Here is a 19,951-nt window from a genome sequence, read left to right on the forward strand (position 1 = left end):
CAAATGTATATGTATGTATTATATATATATGAATGAAACAGCAACAAATAAGAAGTAAAATGATCACAACTATTTTATAAGATTTTTATCTCCAGTAAATTATATTTATATTTAAAATACTGCTGATTCAGACTTCAGGATAACTTAGTCCATCCCTCCTCTCTTAATTGCCCTAATCAATAATGCCATTACAATTATTTTTATTCAGTTATTTCAGTTTTTATTATGGATTTTTTAACTCTGACTGATTTCAACTAGAAGTAGAACAGCTTAAAGCTGGAAAACCTAGATTGTCAATTTCGTGTGTTTTTTTTTTTTACTAATTTATCTAGGTTCTATAGGTTTTATTATTTGTTTAATATTATCAATAATTGAATAAACATTGATAGGTACCTATATTTAATTTTCATAAAAAAACGCCACTACAGTTTTTTGAACAACACAATTTAACTTAAATATATTATCTCCTATTTTACGCAAGGAAACGATATAAATGCGCTCACATTCATTTTATACTGCCAAAGATAGAGAGAAATCTCGTTATCCTGTTTTCAAAGTTATTTTGTTGATATATAAGAAATAATTATTAGGTATGATCATTGTTACACAAATAAGTAATAACGACGTATCTGATACCTGTCTATACAATATTAAATACCTAAGACGAGTCCTAAGCTAAAGTTTATTTCAAAATATTATGTTATACTGTTATAGCTGAGAATGTTGGAACATAATAATGAAGTACCCACTTAGTATACTCCTCAATATACAGTATAATGGTACAACATTTTTGTATTTATTGATAATTTTTATTTCAAAATAATCAAAATATAATAGATTAAGACTTTTATATTTTGAGGGTGCATATTTTAAACTCGGGGGTGCACAAGTGTACGAAGACGAGTGGGTCAGAGGAAGCATAGATGGTGCGGTGGTGAAGAAGTGATCTCAGGATAGGAATAAATATTATTATTTATTAATATAATATTAATAGCACAATTAAATGGTACATTATAGTGTATTTCCACACAGTAAATTAAATTAGTTTACAACTCGTAAAATGTTTTTAATTAGGAATAAATTTTCAACCTTGATGTAATTTTACTTCTTTTACACATTTTTTTTTATCATTTTAGCATATGACGATCAGACGATCTCATTAGATATCTTTAATATTTTTCAAATAAAGTGAAAAAAAGTGTAGTTCCTAGCTAAGTATACTTTTATGACAAATCGTAATTTTATTTAGTAGCAGATAACTAATATCTGATAAGGGAATAATAATGTTATTATTTTATGTCTATAGGTACTGTACATTAAAACTTTTAGTGCCACATCTAAAATCATTAAAATGTTGGCAACTTATAGCTGTAAAATGTACTTAAAATTAATAAAGGTGCCTATAATATGTAATAATATATAATATATATAATATACATATATACATATATAATATATGGTTCAAATCGTTTTAAAAAATGGACATGTAAAAAAAAAATTCCGGCCAGAGACCAATTGGACAGTAATTAGAATTCTTATTCTGGACTATAAAATAACCAGAATACAGTGTATAGAATAACTACAATATAAAATGAATTGAAATATAAGTTAACGGGACGATAAGTTGGTTGAGAGAGAAAATAAGACAGAATAAATTAGACGAAATTAAAAACTTCGAATGTACCTAAAATTCCTGGGATGTCAATGAAGTCCTGAAATTCAAACTGTCGGAAATAGGAAATCACGGAATGTTATGTCTAGGGTTAGGGACTTCGTGCCCTTAAAATATGCACGCACTTACGCCCTAGAGAATCACTAAATATGCATTAAAAAAAATTATAGTACTTATTGAATAAAACCTTTTTATTTTAATATCTAGATAATATTTTCAAAATTATAAATTGTAATTTATAAAAAAAGTGGGGGTTAAGCATGTCCCCAGCCCCCCGACTTTGTAAATTGAATAACTATGGCAGGAGTTGAGCACAAACGACGGGATTTAAAGTACAAACTGCACAAACGAATGGAGTTAATTTTGTTTTGAAATTCCAAAGTGGAGGGGCCGGGGACATGGAGCTTGTTAATTAAACATTTTCTAACTCTTAGATCTACATTTCTTGATGTTAGTAATTTATACTTAACTAGAAATGCCTTTTTTGCTTGCCCTACTCTACTTTTTATTTCCTTTTCTGATCTTCTGTCATTGCTTAGTATGTTTCCCAAATATTTAAATTGATTTACTTGATCTATTCTACTATCTACCTACTGTACAGCAGAGCAATATCCACTTACCCACCTTTTTTTTTTCTTATTTTTCCTTTTAGATTCTGAGCGAAGCGATGAATGTATTGATTTTACAATGATGTGTGTGTTTTTTTGGGTCTTTCATCACCTTTTAGGACAGTAAAAGTGCTTGGATTTTCTTCAACAGTAACTTTTCTGATAGGAAAGTGAATCTAGTTGGTACTTTGGGGGGGGGGGGGGTCAAAAGTAGTTTTCAAACGCGACGTGAAAAACAAAAGAAAAATTAAGGAAAAACAGGAATTTTTACGCAAAATCTGTTTTCGAGAAAATCGATTTTGGTTTTTGGTGCAACATTAAAACAAATTACCGTAGGTACATGAATTGTTGACTGAATGTTTATATTAGCATTTTCTATATACCATAACATTTTGACTTATTTTGAGCTGTTTACGGACATTTTCAGTTTCCATTTTTTTTCTATAAATATCAATTAAATTTTATTTGTTGTGTAAAAAAGCTTGAAAATTTAATAGAAGGCTCCTAGGTTATTGTTTCAAAGGCAGATGAAAAAAATTAAAAATCCTTAGTCACAGTTTTTATTTATAAGCATTTAAAGTTCAAATATTGACAAAATACGGAAAAATCACGAAAATTAGTAAATTATTTCGAGTTGAGAATTCATAAAAATTTTTCTTTTTAAATCTAAGATTTGAAAATGTAATACCAGATTATCCATAAGTTTGTCTACCTTTATCAAAAAAAAAATGTCTACAAGAAAGTCAAATTAAATTTTTATGAGCGTTTGAAATTCAGATTTTTACAACATTTGATATTCACTCGATTTCTCATGTAACAATTTTGTTATTTTGTTGTAATTAAAAAACGTATGACTATAGATACTTGAAAATTTCAATGAATGTTTGTATTAGCATTTTCTATATACGATAAAATTTTGAAAATAATTTGACTCTTTTTGAGCTATTTACGGACATTGTCAGTTTTCAATTTTTTTAGTTTTTTTTTCTATAAATATCAATAAAATTTTATTTGTTGGGTAGTAAAGCGTGAAAATTTAATATAAGGCTCCTGATATATCGTTCAAATAGCACATCGTTCAAATATTAAAAATACATAGGACAATTTTTTTTTATAAGCATTTAAAGTTCAAATTTATCAAATTTATAATTTAAAATTTATTTTTTGTTAAAAATTTATAAAATGTTCAACTTTTATAGCTAAGGATTGAAAATTGAAAACAAGGCTCCACGTAAATAGGTTATATATAAATTACTTTATTTACAATAATATCATAAAATATACTTGATAATATCAAAGGCTGACTGACCGTTTTCGCTCACAATCGTTTTTCTTATACAATGATATTTTATCATTGAATTCAAATTTAACACCATCCATTACAGTGACCCACCTTTTTTATTTTTCTTCTTTATCGATACATACGAATGTTTGGTTTTTTAAGCATCTGATTTTATTACTGTTAGGTTGGGTTATCATTTTGTATTAATTGATTATATTAATCCACCGTAGATCGAATTAAGTAAAACCGACAAACTTGGTATTACTTTGATACTTTAGAGTTAAATAATACACTTACCTACGTACAAACAGCACGGGGTCCTCGTTCTACCGCACACCTGATAAGTGATAATATACTGCTGTGAATCTCATGGACAATGCCGGTCGAGATGGCTTTATATTAAAATATAATAACATATTTTACACTTAAAAAGACATTGCTTCCACACCCAAAAGTGGTTGAACAATCAGAATTTTTTCCGGGGAACACCGGCTAATTCAGCTAGTATATCAAATAATAGAAGCCCTTTTTTTGTATGTACTAGCATATCTCGAAAAGTACTCAACAGATTTTAATACAGTTTTTACTTATAGATCGGACGAGTCATTGAGAAGATTTTAATGTTTTAGTTTGTCTTAGAAAAATTAATTGAGTGCCCGAAAATAATATAAATTAATGTTTGTCTGTATATATTTATGTATTCCTAAATGGAACCTAACTGGACCTTTTAAAAACTAATATTTTGATTACAAAACCGGGTGTCGCCGAACTATAGAAACAAACCAATCAATACATTCATTGCTCCGCTCATCTAAATTCGTGCGTACCTACGTATTTTCAATATTTTTAGGTTTCTCTGAGAATAATTTATGACTAATTTTTTATTGAATTTCTAATCGAGTTGAACATTTTATAAATTTCTATCAATAAAATAATTTACAAATGATTTCGACGAGTTTTTATAAAATAAATAATCTTAGCTTTAAAAGTTGCTCATTGTGCTAACTAATAAAAAGCTGAGAAAACTGCAGTCTGCACTCGCAGGTTCCTAGTTTCATAGTTGATGCTTAAGTAGATACTAACTATTAGTATACTATGCATTATCTGTAAAAAAAAATTCTAGATACTCTAACCATTGGTTGAAGCATGATAATTATTCAAACCTTAAGCTAGTCAACTTGCCCCGCTCTCCCCTAGGCTATAGTCACTACCTATAGCATAACACCTTTTATGTAAGAATTTCTAAGGATAAATAAAAAAGAATAGGTAAATAAATGAATACTGGTTTTTTATGTATATTATGTATATAAGTATTATTATTTTTGCATCAACGTCAGAGTTATTATTAGTGTTAATTGTGTCTATAGGTTGATACATAAGAATATGAATATATGATAGTTTAAAATACGAATACAAAATAAATATAATAATTGGCAAAGTATAGATATTGTTAGCTTAAATATTATTTTATACAATTCAGGCGAGTATAATAATTTCATTACACCCTGTAGTAATGTGTAATCGTTTCCGGTTCTGGTACAATATCAGTTCACATAAATTATGAGGATGATTGAGCTCGTCTTTGCTCGCTGGTGTTTTGACTCACGCATAGAATTCACAGTGCCAGAAAAGTACATTTACGTATAAATATTTTAATATTTTAATGTATTAGTGTATTACTAATATAATATAATACATATTAACATATGAGTATGTGTATTGTAATATGTATATATTAATTATCATTTAGAGCAAAATAATATATTAATTTGGTTTTTAATTATTTAAATATAGGTACCAACAAAATATTATGTTTGAATAAATATTTAAAACTTAATTAAATTACTATTGAATTTCCTTTAAATAATAATAATTTTAATTATCTTTTATCCGTGTAAAACATTATTTTTCCAACAACCATTTTTTTAAATAAAATGCAACAGTTTTTCGAGCTTTCTGTAACTGTGGAGGGTCCGATGAACGAGAAGGATATACATCTGCACAATGAGATCCTCCTAAAAATACATAATTTTGTTTCACAATAAACAGACGTTTTATTTTTTAAAAATGAGTGTAATAGTTTAATGATTGGCTACCTTTAATGATAATTGAAACGGAGTCTTTACTCTGTAGTTGAATGAGACCCAATGTATTCCACGCATCGATAGAGCCATGTAAATAAATAATCCTGCTTGTTTTCTTTTTTAAATCATGGTGGATCATATTTGTTTTTTTGACTGCCGTATATAATGCCTTTTCGTTAAACCTAAATGAAAAAAATAATGTTCATTTAATTATTTACGTTGATTCTATAGATTTCAAAATGAAGCGATGCGGCATCATCATACTTATCGACGGTTAAAACAATTAATACAATACATGCCATACCTATAGTATGATGTATCATATATCCTATCTAGCTACAACTTATAAACCACTTGAGTATTATTCAAATAGTTTGGTCAACGAGAATTAATTTGTCTAATATGATATTGTAATATGTCACATTCACCGGTATATTATAGTAGTATTTATATATGTACCTATATAACAATTACTTTTAAGACTTTACATAATTAATCACGATCATTGACTCGGTGAAATACTATTTTCTCCCTTCAAGAGACGTCACATACTCATGTGTTGGCTCAGTTTATCAAATTTACAATACAGAACATTTTCTTTAAATAATTAATCGCGAACAGCGACTCGGTGTACCACTATTTTCTCCTTTCAAGAGACGTCAAATACGCACGGTGTTGGCTCAGTTTACCAAACTTACAATATAGAACATTTTCTAACACAAATTTACAAACTTTATATTGTTAACTTTAATGTAAGAGTGAATTGTCAGTTTATGATTTTGTCTCTCTGGCGTTGTCAACGACTGACATTTTTTTTTCAATCTTCTGGTTATTTTTCATTAAAACTGGCCAAGTGATAAGCAATACAATTAAAAGAGATTTGTATATCAGTACTTTGATTTAAAGACTTTTTTGTGAGGGTGTCCCAGACTTTGCCATTTTTTACTGTTAGGATTTTGTCAAATATCATTCCTTTTTGCTGGCTTTTGCATAGTGGGCAATGTTTTGGGGGTTTAATCATAAATTCACTATAATATATTAAAATGCAGAAGACAAAAACCAGTTTTTGTTAAACGTCGCGGTGTCTATTCAATGTCACATCAGGCAATGATAACTACCCTCCCTAAAGCAGCATCAATTTTGAGAAATTGCAATTTTTAGGTTTTTCCTTTTGCACTATAAGACCAACCTCTGTGCCAAATTATCCATATCTACTTACTGACGTGAGCTTAAATAAATGTTATCTATTCTATTATAAAAATCAAATTAATACACCTCATAATTTCTATAAATAAGGGCCAATTTTTAGTCTAATTATCAAAACTGATAAAATATTTTCTTTCAGCTCCCTTGTACATAAATGTATGTATCATTTATACAATACCTTGTCAATATGCAGGTTTTAAAAATTGTTAAAAAAACCCTTTAATCTTCTTAAAGTGCGATTAACTTTGATCAAATTGCAATTTTTGATTTGTCCCTCTATTTTCACTATAAAACTTACCTTCATGACAAATTTCAGATTTCTACCTTTACGGGAAGTACCTTATAATTTTGATAATCAGTGAGTCAGTTATAGTAACAAAATTCGAACTTTGAAGTTATCCTTTGTTGAAAAGACTTAATACCTATAAAGGGCTCAATTTTTTTTACAATTTTCGAAATTACTCAAGCTCAATATATGTTTGACATTTTAAAAGTCCAACTTAAGAGGAAGCATAGATAATATGATGGTTAGAAAAACCGGCTGAAGCCTTTCGTGTAAAGGTCCATTGCTTTTCTAGAAATTGGCCGGCGCACTAACGTGCGTTCAGTTATTAACTTTTGAAATGATACGAATTATGGAAAAAATTACTCGGAGAAACTGGGAGTGTTTATTAGAAATCTAAGAACACCCAAAGAATCCACCCTCTAGTGCCATCTTACCACCACCACCACCACCACCCCCCATCCAGAGAATTCGTTGAAATATGCTACTTATTTCGTTATAATTAACACGAATTATGCGTAACATACCTACTTACGTCATAGGTATGTGGTTATGCAGTAAACGCACTACACATTCGTAATGAATTATTTTAATATTTGGAATGGACTCAACACTAAAATATACTCTGTCTAAAAGTATAATGCGCCGGGCGGCGACTTGTTTCCGACGGCGACACGCATCTCCCATAATATAACGATTAGTTAGTGATGGGTGAAAGGGAAAAAAGTGCGAAGCTAGAACCAGTGAATTCTACTTTAAGACAGAGTATAGTCATATACTCATATATAATACGTCATATAAATAATAAAATATAATCTTTAAGAAATATTTTTATCAACTTACGATTTTCCAAAAACATCGCTACACATGCCAGTAAAATAGTCTAATGGAATGGTATTACCAAATAAGTGTTTATGGTTATTTGATGTTATAAAATTACCGAGCTCTGTACAGATTAGGTACAACCATTGTCGACCTGAAATAAAATAGTTTGATTATTATATACCATCATACAAAAGCAGATGAAATAGCTGTTTGAATAAATAAATAATACATTCTTTAGATAAGAAAAAAATACCTTGAGAACAATTAATTACATTTTATATGAAAAAGGTACCTAATAAAGTACTAAACAATACTAACTTCCCGATTTTACATTTTTTGCGTTCCAAGATGTTTCCTTGAGAGCGGAAATTACATCTTGATATGTATTTGATGTACATAATTGATTATTAACGGATCTTAATTGTTTGTGTACCGCTGCATATCTTTCAAGCTGTGAAAAATATGCACATTATTATTGATTATTATTTTATTAGTTCTTTAAGTTATCAAATGATAAAAATCACTCAGTTACATGATCACATATATTATAGACAATTTATCAGCCACTTAATGGTTCAATGGTAATACCTTTGACTTCAGAGCAATAAAACTGTCAGATTGATAATTTATTTAGTTTAAATACTTATTTAAAATAAGAATTTCTAGCAAAATAGTAATTTGATCTGCCGTGTACGATGTACCCACCTACTATAATTACCCAACATTTTAAGTCATGCTTAAAATATTAATATTGTAGGTATTACGTAGTACATTTTTTTGATCAAATTTTCAACAGAAAAATTATTTAAAGGTTTTGATATTTCGTTACCTACTTGGGTAAAACGTGTAGTTACTATATTTGTATCAGTTAAAATCAGACTATTTCGTCGACACTTGACAGTGTAGATTACGTAACTTTACATTTCCGCTGTTAGACATAATGTGAAATGCATGAGTTTAAGATGCATAGCGTATTCTTATCTTTACAATTATTACATTATAACAATAATATAGTATACTATTTAGACATATTATAGTAGGTAATTAATTAGTTACCTACCTACTTATATTATTAGGTACCGTCATACAAATCCTAACAATAAGTTACACTGAAAATGTTGTGGAAGTTACTTTAAGTTCTTCTACTAAATACCCAAATACAAATTTTAAATTTTAAATTAATTTTCAATCAAAAAAGGAAGTAACTAAGTTAGTTTCACGTTACACGCATATGCATTCGCACAGCGTGTGCCAGAATATGTGGTGTGGCGCACCCCGTGGTCTGTGGTTATTTGTATATAACTTGTATTCATTCTGGGGCTTTCCTTAATGCTTAAGCTATACAAAGTAAATAGTACAAATGATAACCCACGTGTATGAGGTATGAACAATTAACTTGGATAACCAGTTGTATAAAACAACCATTAATAGTGATATAGCTCATCATTGCCGTCCAATGTTCAAGATCGATTGTAATATTGTGATGATATTAATTTCAAGGCGTGTATACTTTTACTACTAAAAAACTAACATCTATAACTTTCTATAATATCCCATTTAACATAAAGTGGCCCATTATTTCATAGCACACCTCATACCAAATCCCTTAGCACGCCTATGGTTATAAGTTATGGTTCTCGTATTAGGTTAGATTAGTTCCTAGATGCTATTTTTTAATAGGTAAGTATATAGTATTTCAAAACTGAAAAGCTCAAAGTAACATAAATTAATAGCAATACCTATCAAAAAGCATATTATAAAATATACATGATATAGATACATGATACAGACCATCTCCACTCAGAATCGTTTTTTTTTGTACCTCTACAATGATACATAGGTACCTAATTGAATTAAAATTTAACACATCAATTACAGCGACCAGTTCGTCACTTACTGTACAGCAGAGCGGTACCCACTTGCTCGCTTTTTTAATTTAACTATACAAAATAATATTCAAATATCCGTGATTTCGACTTAGTCTGTCAAATTCACATGCTAATAAAAAAATCCTGCAAATGTTCAGGTCAAGTATATAAATAGTTAAAAAGTGTCTCTTGATTTTCCCCGATTGTTTTGAAAAATACTGTGAATTTTAAATTTTGACCTCTCAAAATGTATCTAATATCTATAATATATTAATTAAACTTACAGGCTATAACAAATAATAACGGTATAAAATATCCAGACTGAAAAACCGTCTCCACTCAGAATCGTTTTTCTTATACAATGATATTATATCATTGAATTTAAGTTTAATACAATCCATTATACATTGACCCACTTGTTACCTACTATACAGTAGAACGATATCCATTAACCGCTTTTTTTTTTTATTATTTTTTAATTCTCAATACTCGAACAGTTCGAAATGGTAATGAGTTACCTACCTACTTTCGTTACGTTGCTGCCCAACACTGAAGATTAACACTGAAGGGACCTAGTAAGATATTCTGTTATAAATAATAACACAAAATCAACAAAGGTTTACCCACAGCTGTTTCACAGTTAATTAATACTATTCATTATAATAATTATGTACACCTATATTATTATATAAGTTATTAAATTCCTCATATTAATAAAATACTTACTTGACTTCCTAACGACTTGTCTAACATCATATCACATAATTTTTCTAACGATAAATACGATTTATCGTTCTTTTTGTTATCATTATTGTATTGTACAATTACTGCAACGGGTACAGCTAAGTTATTAAACAATAGTGTTTTATCTTTTTTATTTGTTATACTCATATCACTGCACGTTCTGAAATTATATAATTACAATAGGCTTTAATTACTTACTATTATTATATAAACCATTATGATATTAATTAAGCATTGTGAATTAGGTACTTGAATTTTTCATCAACATATTTTGCTCCATTGTTGGTTTGTAACAAATCGCTAATCGTTGAAGTTGCTTCTATTATATTTGACGCACATTTTGGATTATAATTTGATATTGTATTTTGGGTAGCTATATAATAATCTATAGAAATAAAAGATCTCAAAATTATTTATTTTTCAACGACAATCGCGACGAAGAAAGTAACTGCCGATAAAATAAACTGCAATATAATTAATATACATTGTACTAAATATTTAATTTAACTTAAGTATCAATTAATAGGTACCTAATTCATACCAAGTATTGTGCTACTAGGTACTTAAAAACTATATGTCATTTAAATTTCAATGTTATATACTTATATGTATTTTACAATGTTGTCTTGAAAGTCAAAATTAATTGTCAAATAATGTGTTATATTATAGTACCTTTATAATTTATTTTTGCCATTAAAGGACTACTTGACGAAACTGCTGCATGTACGAGATGTGGATATTTCATTCTTAACCAGGCAGCTAAACTTCCTGAATAAGATCCTCCAAATACTACCCATTTAGCATTAAGTAGAATATATTCATTATCATTTGAAATGGTGTTTATAAATGTTTCCAAATCAGCTAATACTTGTTCAACAGTTAGGTACTTCAAATTTTTAGTATTTAAATCACTGAAACATACGATTATCATATAAAAACCATTTTAAATGATTTAAAAGAATTAAAATGATTTTGTTATTTAATATTAATAACACGTTGAGCTCCGCTAGTATTGTCAGCGCATAGCCCTTGTTTCCGCGCCAAAAATACATCAGGTAGACAATGCGCCGACATCGGAGACCCGCAAGCAGCAACATACATAGTATTATAACCAATATATGTACATTTTTTGAAAATAATAATAACATATTTTGTTAAATATTATTTTTTATTTTTCAAACACTCTGTATTCTGCAAGAACACTCTATATATCTCTGGCAATATTTTATATTACAATATTATTAATGTCTTCCAATTAATTATAGCATATAGTAAATGGAGTATATACATGGTATATTATTGTTAACGAAGTCATTTCAGGGAAAAAATTAATACCCCTTAGATTCATATTATTGTTTTAGCTTTCGTTAGGTATAGCACTCACTCGGTGGGATGGCTTCTTCCATAATACCGATGCTCCAATTGAAAACACATGGCATTACATTCTTTAGCGTATTCAATCCAAGCACCAGAAGTCATCCAATCGTGTGTAATTTCTTCTTCTCCTCCTATATTCAAAAATATTGGGCCACCATGTTTATAGTATTCCAAATTCATGTGATACCTCTAAAAAAATCCAATCATTCTGTTAATACTTGACTAATAATAACTGAATCATTACGTTATAGCACATAAATTAAATAAATTAATACCTGCTTCCACGTTCTTGTATCAGTAGGATTAAAATGGTCCACATTCTGTGTAAACCATTTGTTTTCGATAGCTATACTTCTAGATGTTGCTAGTGCATTTGGTCTTCCTACGCCAACTAGTTTCATAAAACTACCTTTATCAGCCAAAGCACCAAACCAAAGGCAACACCAGAGCACGCAAAATATTAAATTCATTTTTGAAATAAAGATCCCTAATCTGAAAAAAGTTAAACTTTTAAAAAAAATTATACCTGCGTAGTAAGCTTGTTATATAAATATAATTCACAATTCACACCTAAACGTAAAGACGGATCAATAGCAATTAATAAAAATAAAGGGTTTTCTTAATTTCTTATATGCTTTACCCGTTTTTATGATGTGTATTATAATTAATTTTGGAATTTGAAACAATAGTTTTAATGATTTATTATGTAGGTAATGTATTTCTGAACTCTTGTAAAATAATAAATACCTATGTTCAGGCTCTTAAACCCACCACACCACGCATTACTATATTTTTTTTTTAATACCTACTATATAATTTTTACTATATATATACAAGAATTAAAAAATATTATACCTAAATATTCGAGGTATTACATTTAGTTTTCACAAAAAAAAAAAACAATTTTACTATGCATATAATTAAATTTTCCATTTTGATAGTCAAATCAGATAAAAAAATAAATAATAATCAACACTTTTATTCAATATGCATGACTAACATTAACATATAAATAAATAATTTACAGCAAAGCTAATAATTATTATTCTTTATTTATAAGATACCGCATAATATTATAATTTATGTATATTTAAAAATGCTCAATTATTATAGCTAAGTATTGAAAATATAAAACAAGGTTACTCAGAAGTAACTGAAAGAAACATGTAACATGCTCTAACCAAATAATCTAAAAATATTTAATCACCCTTTTTTAATAGATATTTTAAGTTCAAATTTGGATGAAATTATATATTTAAACGAGAAATAATAAGTTGAGTTACTATAAGTTAATATACTCACGCAGTTAAACACTGTAGCACAACCAGGGCCCTGCATAGTTTATAAGCCTATTATTAGGCATTAAAATAAAATCGACTAAACGGACTACGTAAATTAATTATTTGTGCGAAGGACCCAAAAATTAATAGGTATTTAATTTATTTTTAAGTCATAAAAACTAAATATTACAGTAATTTTGATAAAAAAAAATATGAGAAAAGAATGGTTCTGTTCAATTGAAATGTGCAAAATTATGGACATATCTAACTGACAACCAATTAATTTAGACTGAAGGAAAAACACATACAAAGGCATAGAAACCCTAATCCCAATCATAACTTATCAGTTATCAATTATCGCAAACATAATATGTAAATTATTTTTTAGTTGAAAATTTAAAAAAAATTTAATTTTTATAGCCTAGGATTGAAAACTTAAAACAAGATTTCTCAAAAGCAGGGCTAGGATTTATATGCAAAAGCATGTTTTTTTTGCGACTTCTGATTATTGATTTTGTCAGTAATGTCCACGAATCACCTCATGATGAGATAAATGGTGGTATTTTTATTTTGCATGTTTTTGCATATTTTGGATGAAATGCATATTATTGCATATATTGAATAAAATGAATATTATTGTACATTTTGATTATAAGAATGCGTAAAATAAATGTTTTATAGTAAATTTCATAATACTTGGTTTTTTGTCAAACATAAATTTTATTTTTATAAATACAATCCTATGGTACAATAGGTATGCGATAAAAGATAAAATAATTTGACATTCATTTTCGAAAATTTGAAAAAATATGTGATCGTAGCATGTAACACCGTAGTGAATGTGAATTATAAAATTTATTTCTAAATTATTTTTTTTTCTCAATTATATTATATTAAGACGCCCGATGCCGATGCCATTTTGTCCTCAAAAATATATTCTGCGGGAATAATGATACCACCTTATAGAATCAACCAAATTTCATAATTTTTTATTTAATTGCTAGAGAGAAATATTCTACAGCCCGCATCGATCTCTGTTTTTCAATATTTCATTCTCAAACTTTATAATATGTCTAAAAAAATACAAGATAAAAAGCATTTTTTTTTACAAATTTTTTAATACAATTATTTGAAATAAAATACAAAATCAAAGATTGGTGTGGGCTGTAGGAAGTCTTCTTCTTTCAGATAAAAAAAAGTCATCAGAATCCGACAACTCTACAAAGCTTGAGCGTTATTCCTGTAAAGTCGTTTTTTTCGATATAATACACCCTATCAACTCCCCCCCTAAATAGGTATTAGGTAGTAAATTAGTGTAAAAGTCTTATAATTGAAGTGGCAACTAAAATATAAAATTTAATTTTCAAATTTTATAGAATTGTGAAAAATTTGAAAAACTGGTAACGTATTAAACCTATTAGGTACGTAAACAACATTTATTAATATGACAAATATTTAAAATTTCAAAAAAGGGGGACCCTCGTGTTAATACCCCTCACTTTGTTTTTTGGATAGCGCTGGGAGTTTTTGTGCACAAACGTCGGGATCTGGTGCACATTTCTGCACAAACGATGCACAAAATTGGATAAGAGCTCATCGGATAATCGATAACCGGATACTGACCGCAATTAAGACGTTAATTTTACCTTCAATATTATTAAGACCGCAATTCGTCTATTGCGACCGCAACTCGGACAATACCAGACGAACAGCTAATCACTGATGTATTTCAACAAAAAAATATTTTTTTTGTAACTATATTTTTGTGTTTATCTTATAAAAATTTAAATGCATATTTTTGCATAGTTTGGTAAATAAAATGCATATTTTACCGTTTTTTATTGCATACAAATCCTAGCCCTGCTCATAAGTATCTAAGTAGTTATACAAGTAAGAATATGGTAAAAATAAAATGGTACGTAGTTAAAAAGTGTTCAATTTGTATAGCTAAGGATTGAAAATTAAAAATGACGATTCTCATAAATAATTCATATACTGTACTTATTTTAAATAATGTTTAGATTTTTTCTTATATATTTTTGAACTTACTGTTATATCGCAAATATATGTATTTTCAATATTGTGTATAAATGGTGAACTTTTTGTATATTTATAAATTTGGCAATGTTGCATACGCGATCGTGTCGTTTTACGGGTTTCCATTGTTATACAGCAAACATATACGCAATCGTGTTCTCAAAAAGGTAAATCGTACGCAATCGGGTTCTACCCAAATTTTTAATACAAATTGTTAGTAAAATTTATACTGCCAATCATTTATTATTACACAAGAACTACGAAATTACAAATTTTATCTAACCACAGAAAACATATACAACATTTCAAAATTGCATATTATCCCACATTCGGGTTAACCCGGGTGGTTTGTTATGGTTTCGGTAATTCAGATGAAAGGTCCTAGGTACTATGATATATATCTAATAATTATATAAAAAGACAAAATATAATAACAAATCAAACAAAATATACTCACTTATATTGATATACAAATTTGACAGGTTTACTTTGTTAACTTTTTCACTGCCTATAGTAATGAATTCAAAAAAATAGAAGTTAAACTATTTAATTATAGGTCCCTATTTTGTTTTTATACCTATGTATCAAACATTTTATCAAGGTTAAATAGATACTTACCTAGTTGTAAAAAACAAACTAGTCGTATAACATTTACTTAATTAACTTTGTGTTGAAATACACTAAATGTAACATTTTATAGTACATATTACTCGGTTATTATCATGATGGCATTTTGGTAATATCATCAGAAATCATAAATATTTCATACCTAAATTAAGTGAAAAATTTATAGTTTTGAGTTACTACAATTTTATGACAAATTGTATTTTGTTAAGTGCAGATATGTGATAACTAATGGCTGTTAAATGAATACCTAACATGTTATTAATTGATGTGTACCTATGTAGAAATTTTTACAGCTTTGAATGCTTAATCAAAAACAATTAAAACATTGACTAATATTATAGCTAAATTACGCCAATACATATTTAAAACTAAAGTACCTACCTGCTACCTATACGGTATACTAATAAAGACATTATTTAATAGTTAAAGTGTCAATTCAGTATTCTACTTATAGAGAAGTGATACTTACGATATTTTAAACATCAAGTAAGTATTAGTTTCCCTAAGAAAAGTTCCCCCTCCCCCTCACTCAGAGTTTTAATTTTTAGGAGTGCGGTGTTTGAGCAGGAATTTCGGGAGTGGCGGCAGGAATTGGCAGGAATGGAGCACTAAATATTGGCGTTGGAAAAAGTTGAACAATTTAAATGGACGAGGGTGGGGAAATGTACGTCTACACATGGCCAGGACCGTTCTTAATATTTGTGAGATTCGTTTATAACTTACTTCTAAGGGATATACACAATTTAACTCCTAATGACCCTCACAAATATTATATTACCAAGACATTACACTTTCTATAAGTATTTTAGATTCTGAGCGGAGCGATAAATGTATTGGTTTTACAATGATGTGTGTTTTTTATTAATTTTTTTTTGTGTCTGTGTAAACGATTATTAGTCGAAATAATGCTTTGATTTTCAACTTCACTAGCTTATACAACGGAAAAGTGAATCTAGTTGGTGCTTTTAGAAGGACAAAATTTAAAATTCCCAATACTTTTCCAAAGCGCCCGGAAAAAACAAAATAAAAATTAAGAAAAAACGGGAATTTTTACGCAAAATCAGTTTTTGACAAAAACGATTTTGGCTTTTGGTGTTACTCTAAAACAAATAGGTAATTGTAAAAAAAAAGACATTTTCACCGAATGTTTATATCAGCCTTTTCTTTACACGAAAACATTTTTAAAATATGTTGACTTGTTTTTAGCTGTTTACGGATATGCTCAGTTTCCAACTTTTTAAGATTTTTTTTCTATTAATGTCAATACAATTGTATTTGTTGTGTAAAAAAGCCTGCAAATTTAATACAAAGCTCCTACTATATTGTTACAATGCGATTTAAAAAATATTAAAAATCTTTAGTCACATTTTTTTTTATAAGCATTTCAAGTTCAAGTCTTGAAAATTGCGGAAAAATCACGAAAATTAGCAAATTGTTTTGAGTTAATAGAATTCATTAAATTTATCCTTTTTAAATCTAAGATTTGAAAATGTAATGCAAGATTATTCATAAGTTTGTCTACCTTTATCAAAAAAAATGTCCACAAGCAAATGAAATTAAATTTTTATGAGCAATTGAAGTTCATGTTTTTACAATATTGGATATTCACTCAATTTCTTATGTAATGATTTTGTTATTTTGTTATAATTCAAAAACTAATAACAGTAGATACATAAAAATTTTTATTTTTGAATATTTATGTTCTCATTTTCTATACACCATCAAATTTTGAAAATATTTTGACTCTTTTTGAGCTGTTTACGGGCATTGTTAGTTTTCAATTATATTGTGTTTTTTTTCTATAATTGTCAATAAAATTTTATTTGTTGGGTAAAAAAGCGTGAAACTGTAATACAAGGCTCCTGGTATATTGCTTAAATGGTAGTATTATATCATTGAATTCAAATTTAATACCATCCATTATTATTAGTGACCCACTTTTAAATTTGATAAATTTTGTCGATAATCGAGCTTTAAATTCTCATAAAAATAATTTTGCCGATGTATTTTTAAAATTTTTAAGTTTTAACCTGCCATTTCAACCATATATCAGGTAACTTGTATTAAATTGTCACGATTTTTGGCTCAACAAAAAAATTTGAATGATATTTATAGAAAAAAATTGAAAACTGACAATGTCCGTAAACAGTTTGAAAAGAGTCAAAATATTTTCAACATTTTATGGTGTATAGAAAATAAAAATTTAAACATTCAATAAAATGTTCATGCATCTACAGTTATTCGTTTTTGAATAACAATAAAATAACAAAATCGCTACATGAGAAATCGAGTGAATATCCAATATTGTAAAAATATGAACTTCAAATGCTCATAAAAATTTAATTTAATTTGCTTGTAGACATTTTTTTTTTTATATAGGTAGACAAACTTATGAGTGATCTTGTATTACATTTTCAAATCTTAGAATTAAAAAAGAAAAATTTTTATGAATCTCCAACTCAAAATAATTTGCACATTTTCAACTTCTGGAACGCCTCTTGCTCAATGCCATTATTGGTGCCTTTGGCCCACAGACTCGTGAGTGGTGCTGTGATCTCGGTGTAGTGTGGCACGAACTGGCTGTAACAACCACAAACGCATAACACCCGAAACACGTCCTTTGTCTTCTTTGGAATCGGTAATTCCTGAATGGCCGTCAGTTTTTCCAGTCTATCACTTTTTTTTACCGTCCACGACGTGTCCTAGGAATTTGTACTGTGCCACACCGAATGTACATTTTTTCGGTAGGCAAGTCAGACAGTAAGACTGGAGTTGCTCCAAGACCCTCTGCAAGTGGTTTAGATGTTGATCAGGACTCTCTGAATATACCATAATACCATATACACATAAACCAGCACAAATTTACCAACCAACCCACGGAAGACTGATGTTTTTTCTTCCGGTACCTTGGCAGACGCCTTGTAAATTACCCCGAACCGCAATGATCCTGGGTCCATACGTTCCTTGATTCGAATAAACTCCTCAAGTATTAAGAGTCTATCGACCTTGCCCCCCCCCCCCCCCCCCCGGTCACAATGCCACGCTTATGTAACTCCCGGTTAATCACAACAATATTTATTTCACCAATGCATTTGCTGCCCACATTGTGATTATATTAAATTATAATTGCTATTATCTACTTTCCAATCTATAAATAGCATAGACCAAGCTCGGTAGGAATTACGCTAAAATAATGCAAATTTTCCCAAAATTTACAACCTTAGATTGGATAAGCCATTAATATTTTATTTAAAAAAAAATTAGAATAAAACTGTTAGGAACCGGTACGATCAGGACAACTATTATAGGTTCTTTAACCCGATATGTGCTAATTTACATTAATATACGTACAATTACTTTTATTAAAATTAGCACTTAACTTTTTCATTTTTTGATTGTTCCAAATGTAGGTGTAGGACAGTTGAAATTACTGACAACGGACACGTTTCGATATATGACACAACTTTTATTAGTACAATATACGTAGAGGTACAAAAAGGTAAGTCCCACTATCGCGGACGTCGATGAGATGATGACCGCGACAAAAGTGGTGTGCCAACTTCACAATCGTATAAAAAACTAATTTGTAGAAAAAAAGCTAAGTTGAGTATATAAATAAAAAATGTAAAATATAAATTGGAATAATAAGACTAAATGAATTAAGGGCCTAATTTAATAAAAAAAAAAAAGCCAATTTGAATAAAAAGAAAAGTCCAAATCAAATAAATAAACCTAAATGGAATAACCAAATCTAAATTCAATAAACAAAGCAAGATTAATAAAAAAAGCTAATTTGAAAAAAATCTAAATAGAATATTAAAAAGCCAAATTGAATAGAAAAATCTAAATTGAATAAAAAAATTGCCTAAATTTAAAAAAATGACATGTTAAATAAAAAAAATTCATTTGAATAAAAAAAGTCCAAGTTTAAAAAAGCCAAGTTGATTATAAATCTAAATATAAAAATGGAAATTGAATAGAGAAATCTAAATGCGATAAACAAAGCCAAGTTGAATATAATAATCTATTTTATTTTATTTTAAATCCAATTACTGGTG

The 19,951-nt window shown here is 28.5% G+C and overlaps 1 protein-coding gene across 1 annotated transcript; it reads right to left on the minus strand.

Annotated features, from left to right (window-relative positions):
• Window positions 1-1,535: 1,535 nt before the first annotated feature.
• Window positions 1,536-12,419, minus strand: LOC132939550 (putative serine protease K12H4.7). Its single transcript, XM_061006783.1, has 10 exons — window positions 12,225-12,419; window positions 11,957-12,138; window positions 11,245-11,483; window positions 10,822-10,957; window positions 10,555-10,732; window positions 8,279-8,411; window positions 7,979-8,111; window positions 5,659-5,828; window positions 5,481-5,577; window positions 1,536-1,545 (listed from the first exon to the last, which is right to left on the minus strand). Exons 1-10 carry the CDS (start codon window positions 12,417-12,419, stop codon window positions 1,536-1,538), a joined length of 1,473 nt encoding a protein of 490 aa, XP_060862766.1.
• Between the last annotated feature and the right edge of the window lie 7,532 nt (window positions 12,420-19,951).

Source organism: Metopolophium dirhodum, chromosome 1 (genome assembly GCF_019925205.1).
Source record: "Metopolophium dirhodum isolate CAU chromosome 1, ASM1992520v1, whole genome shotgun sequence".
Classification (NCBI taxonomy): domain Eukaryota; kingdom Metazoa; phylum Arthropoda; class Insecta; order Hemiptera; family Aphididae; genus Metopolophium; species Metopolophium dirhodum.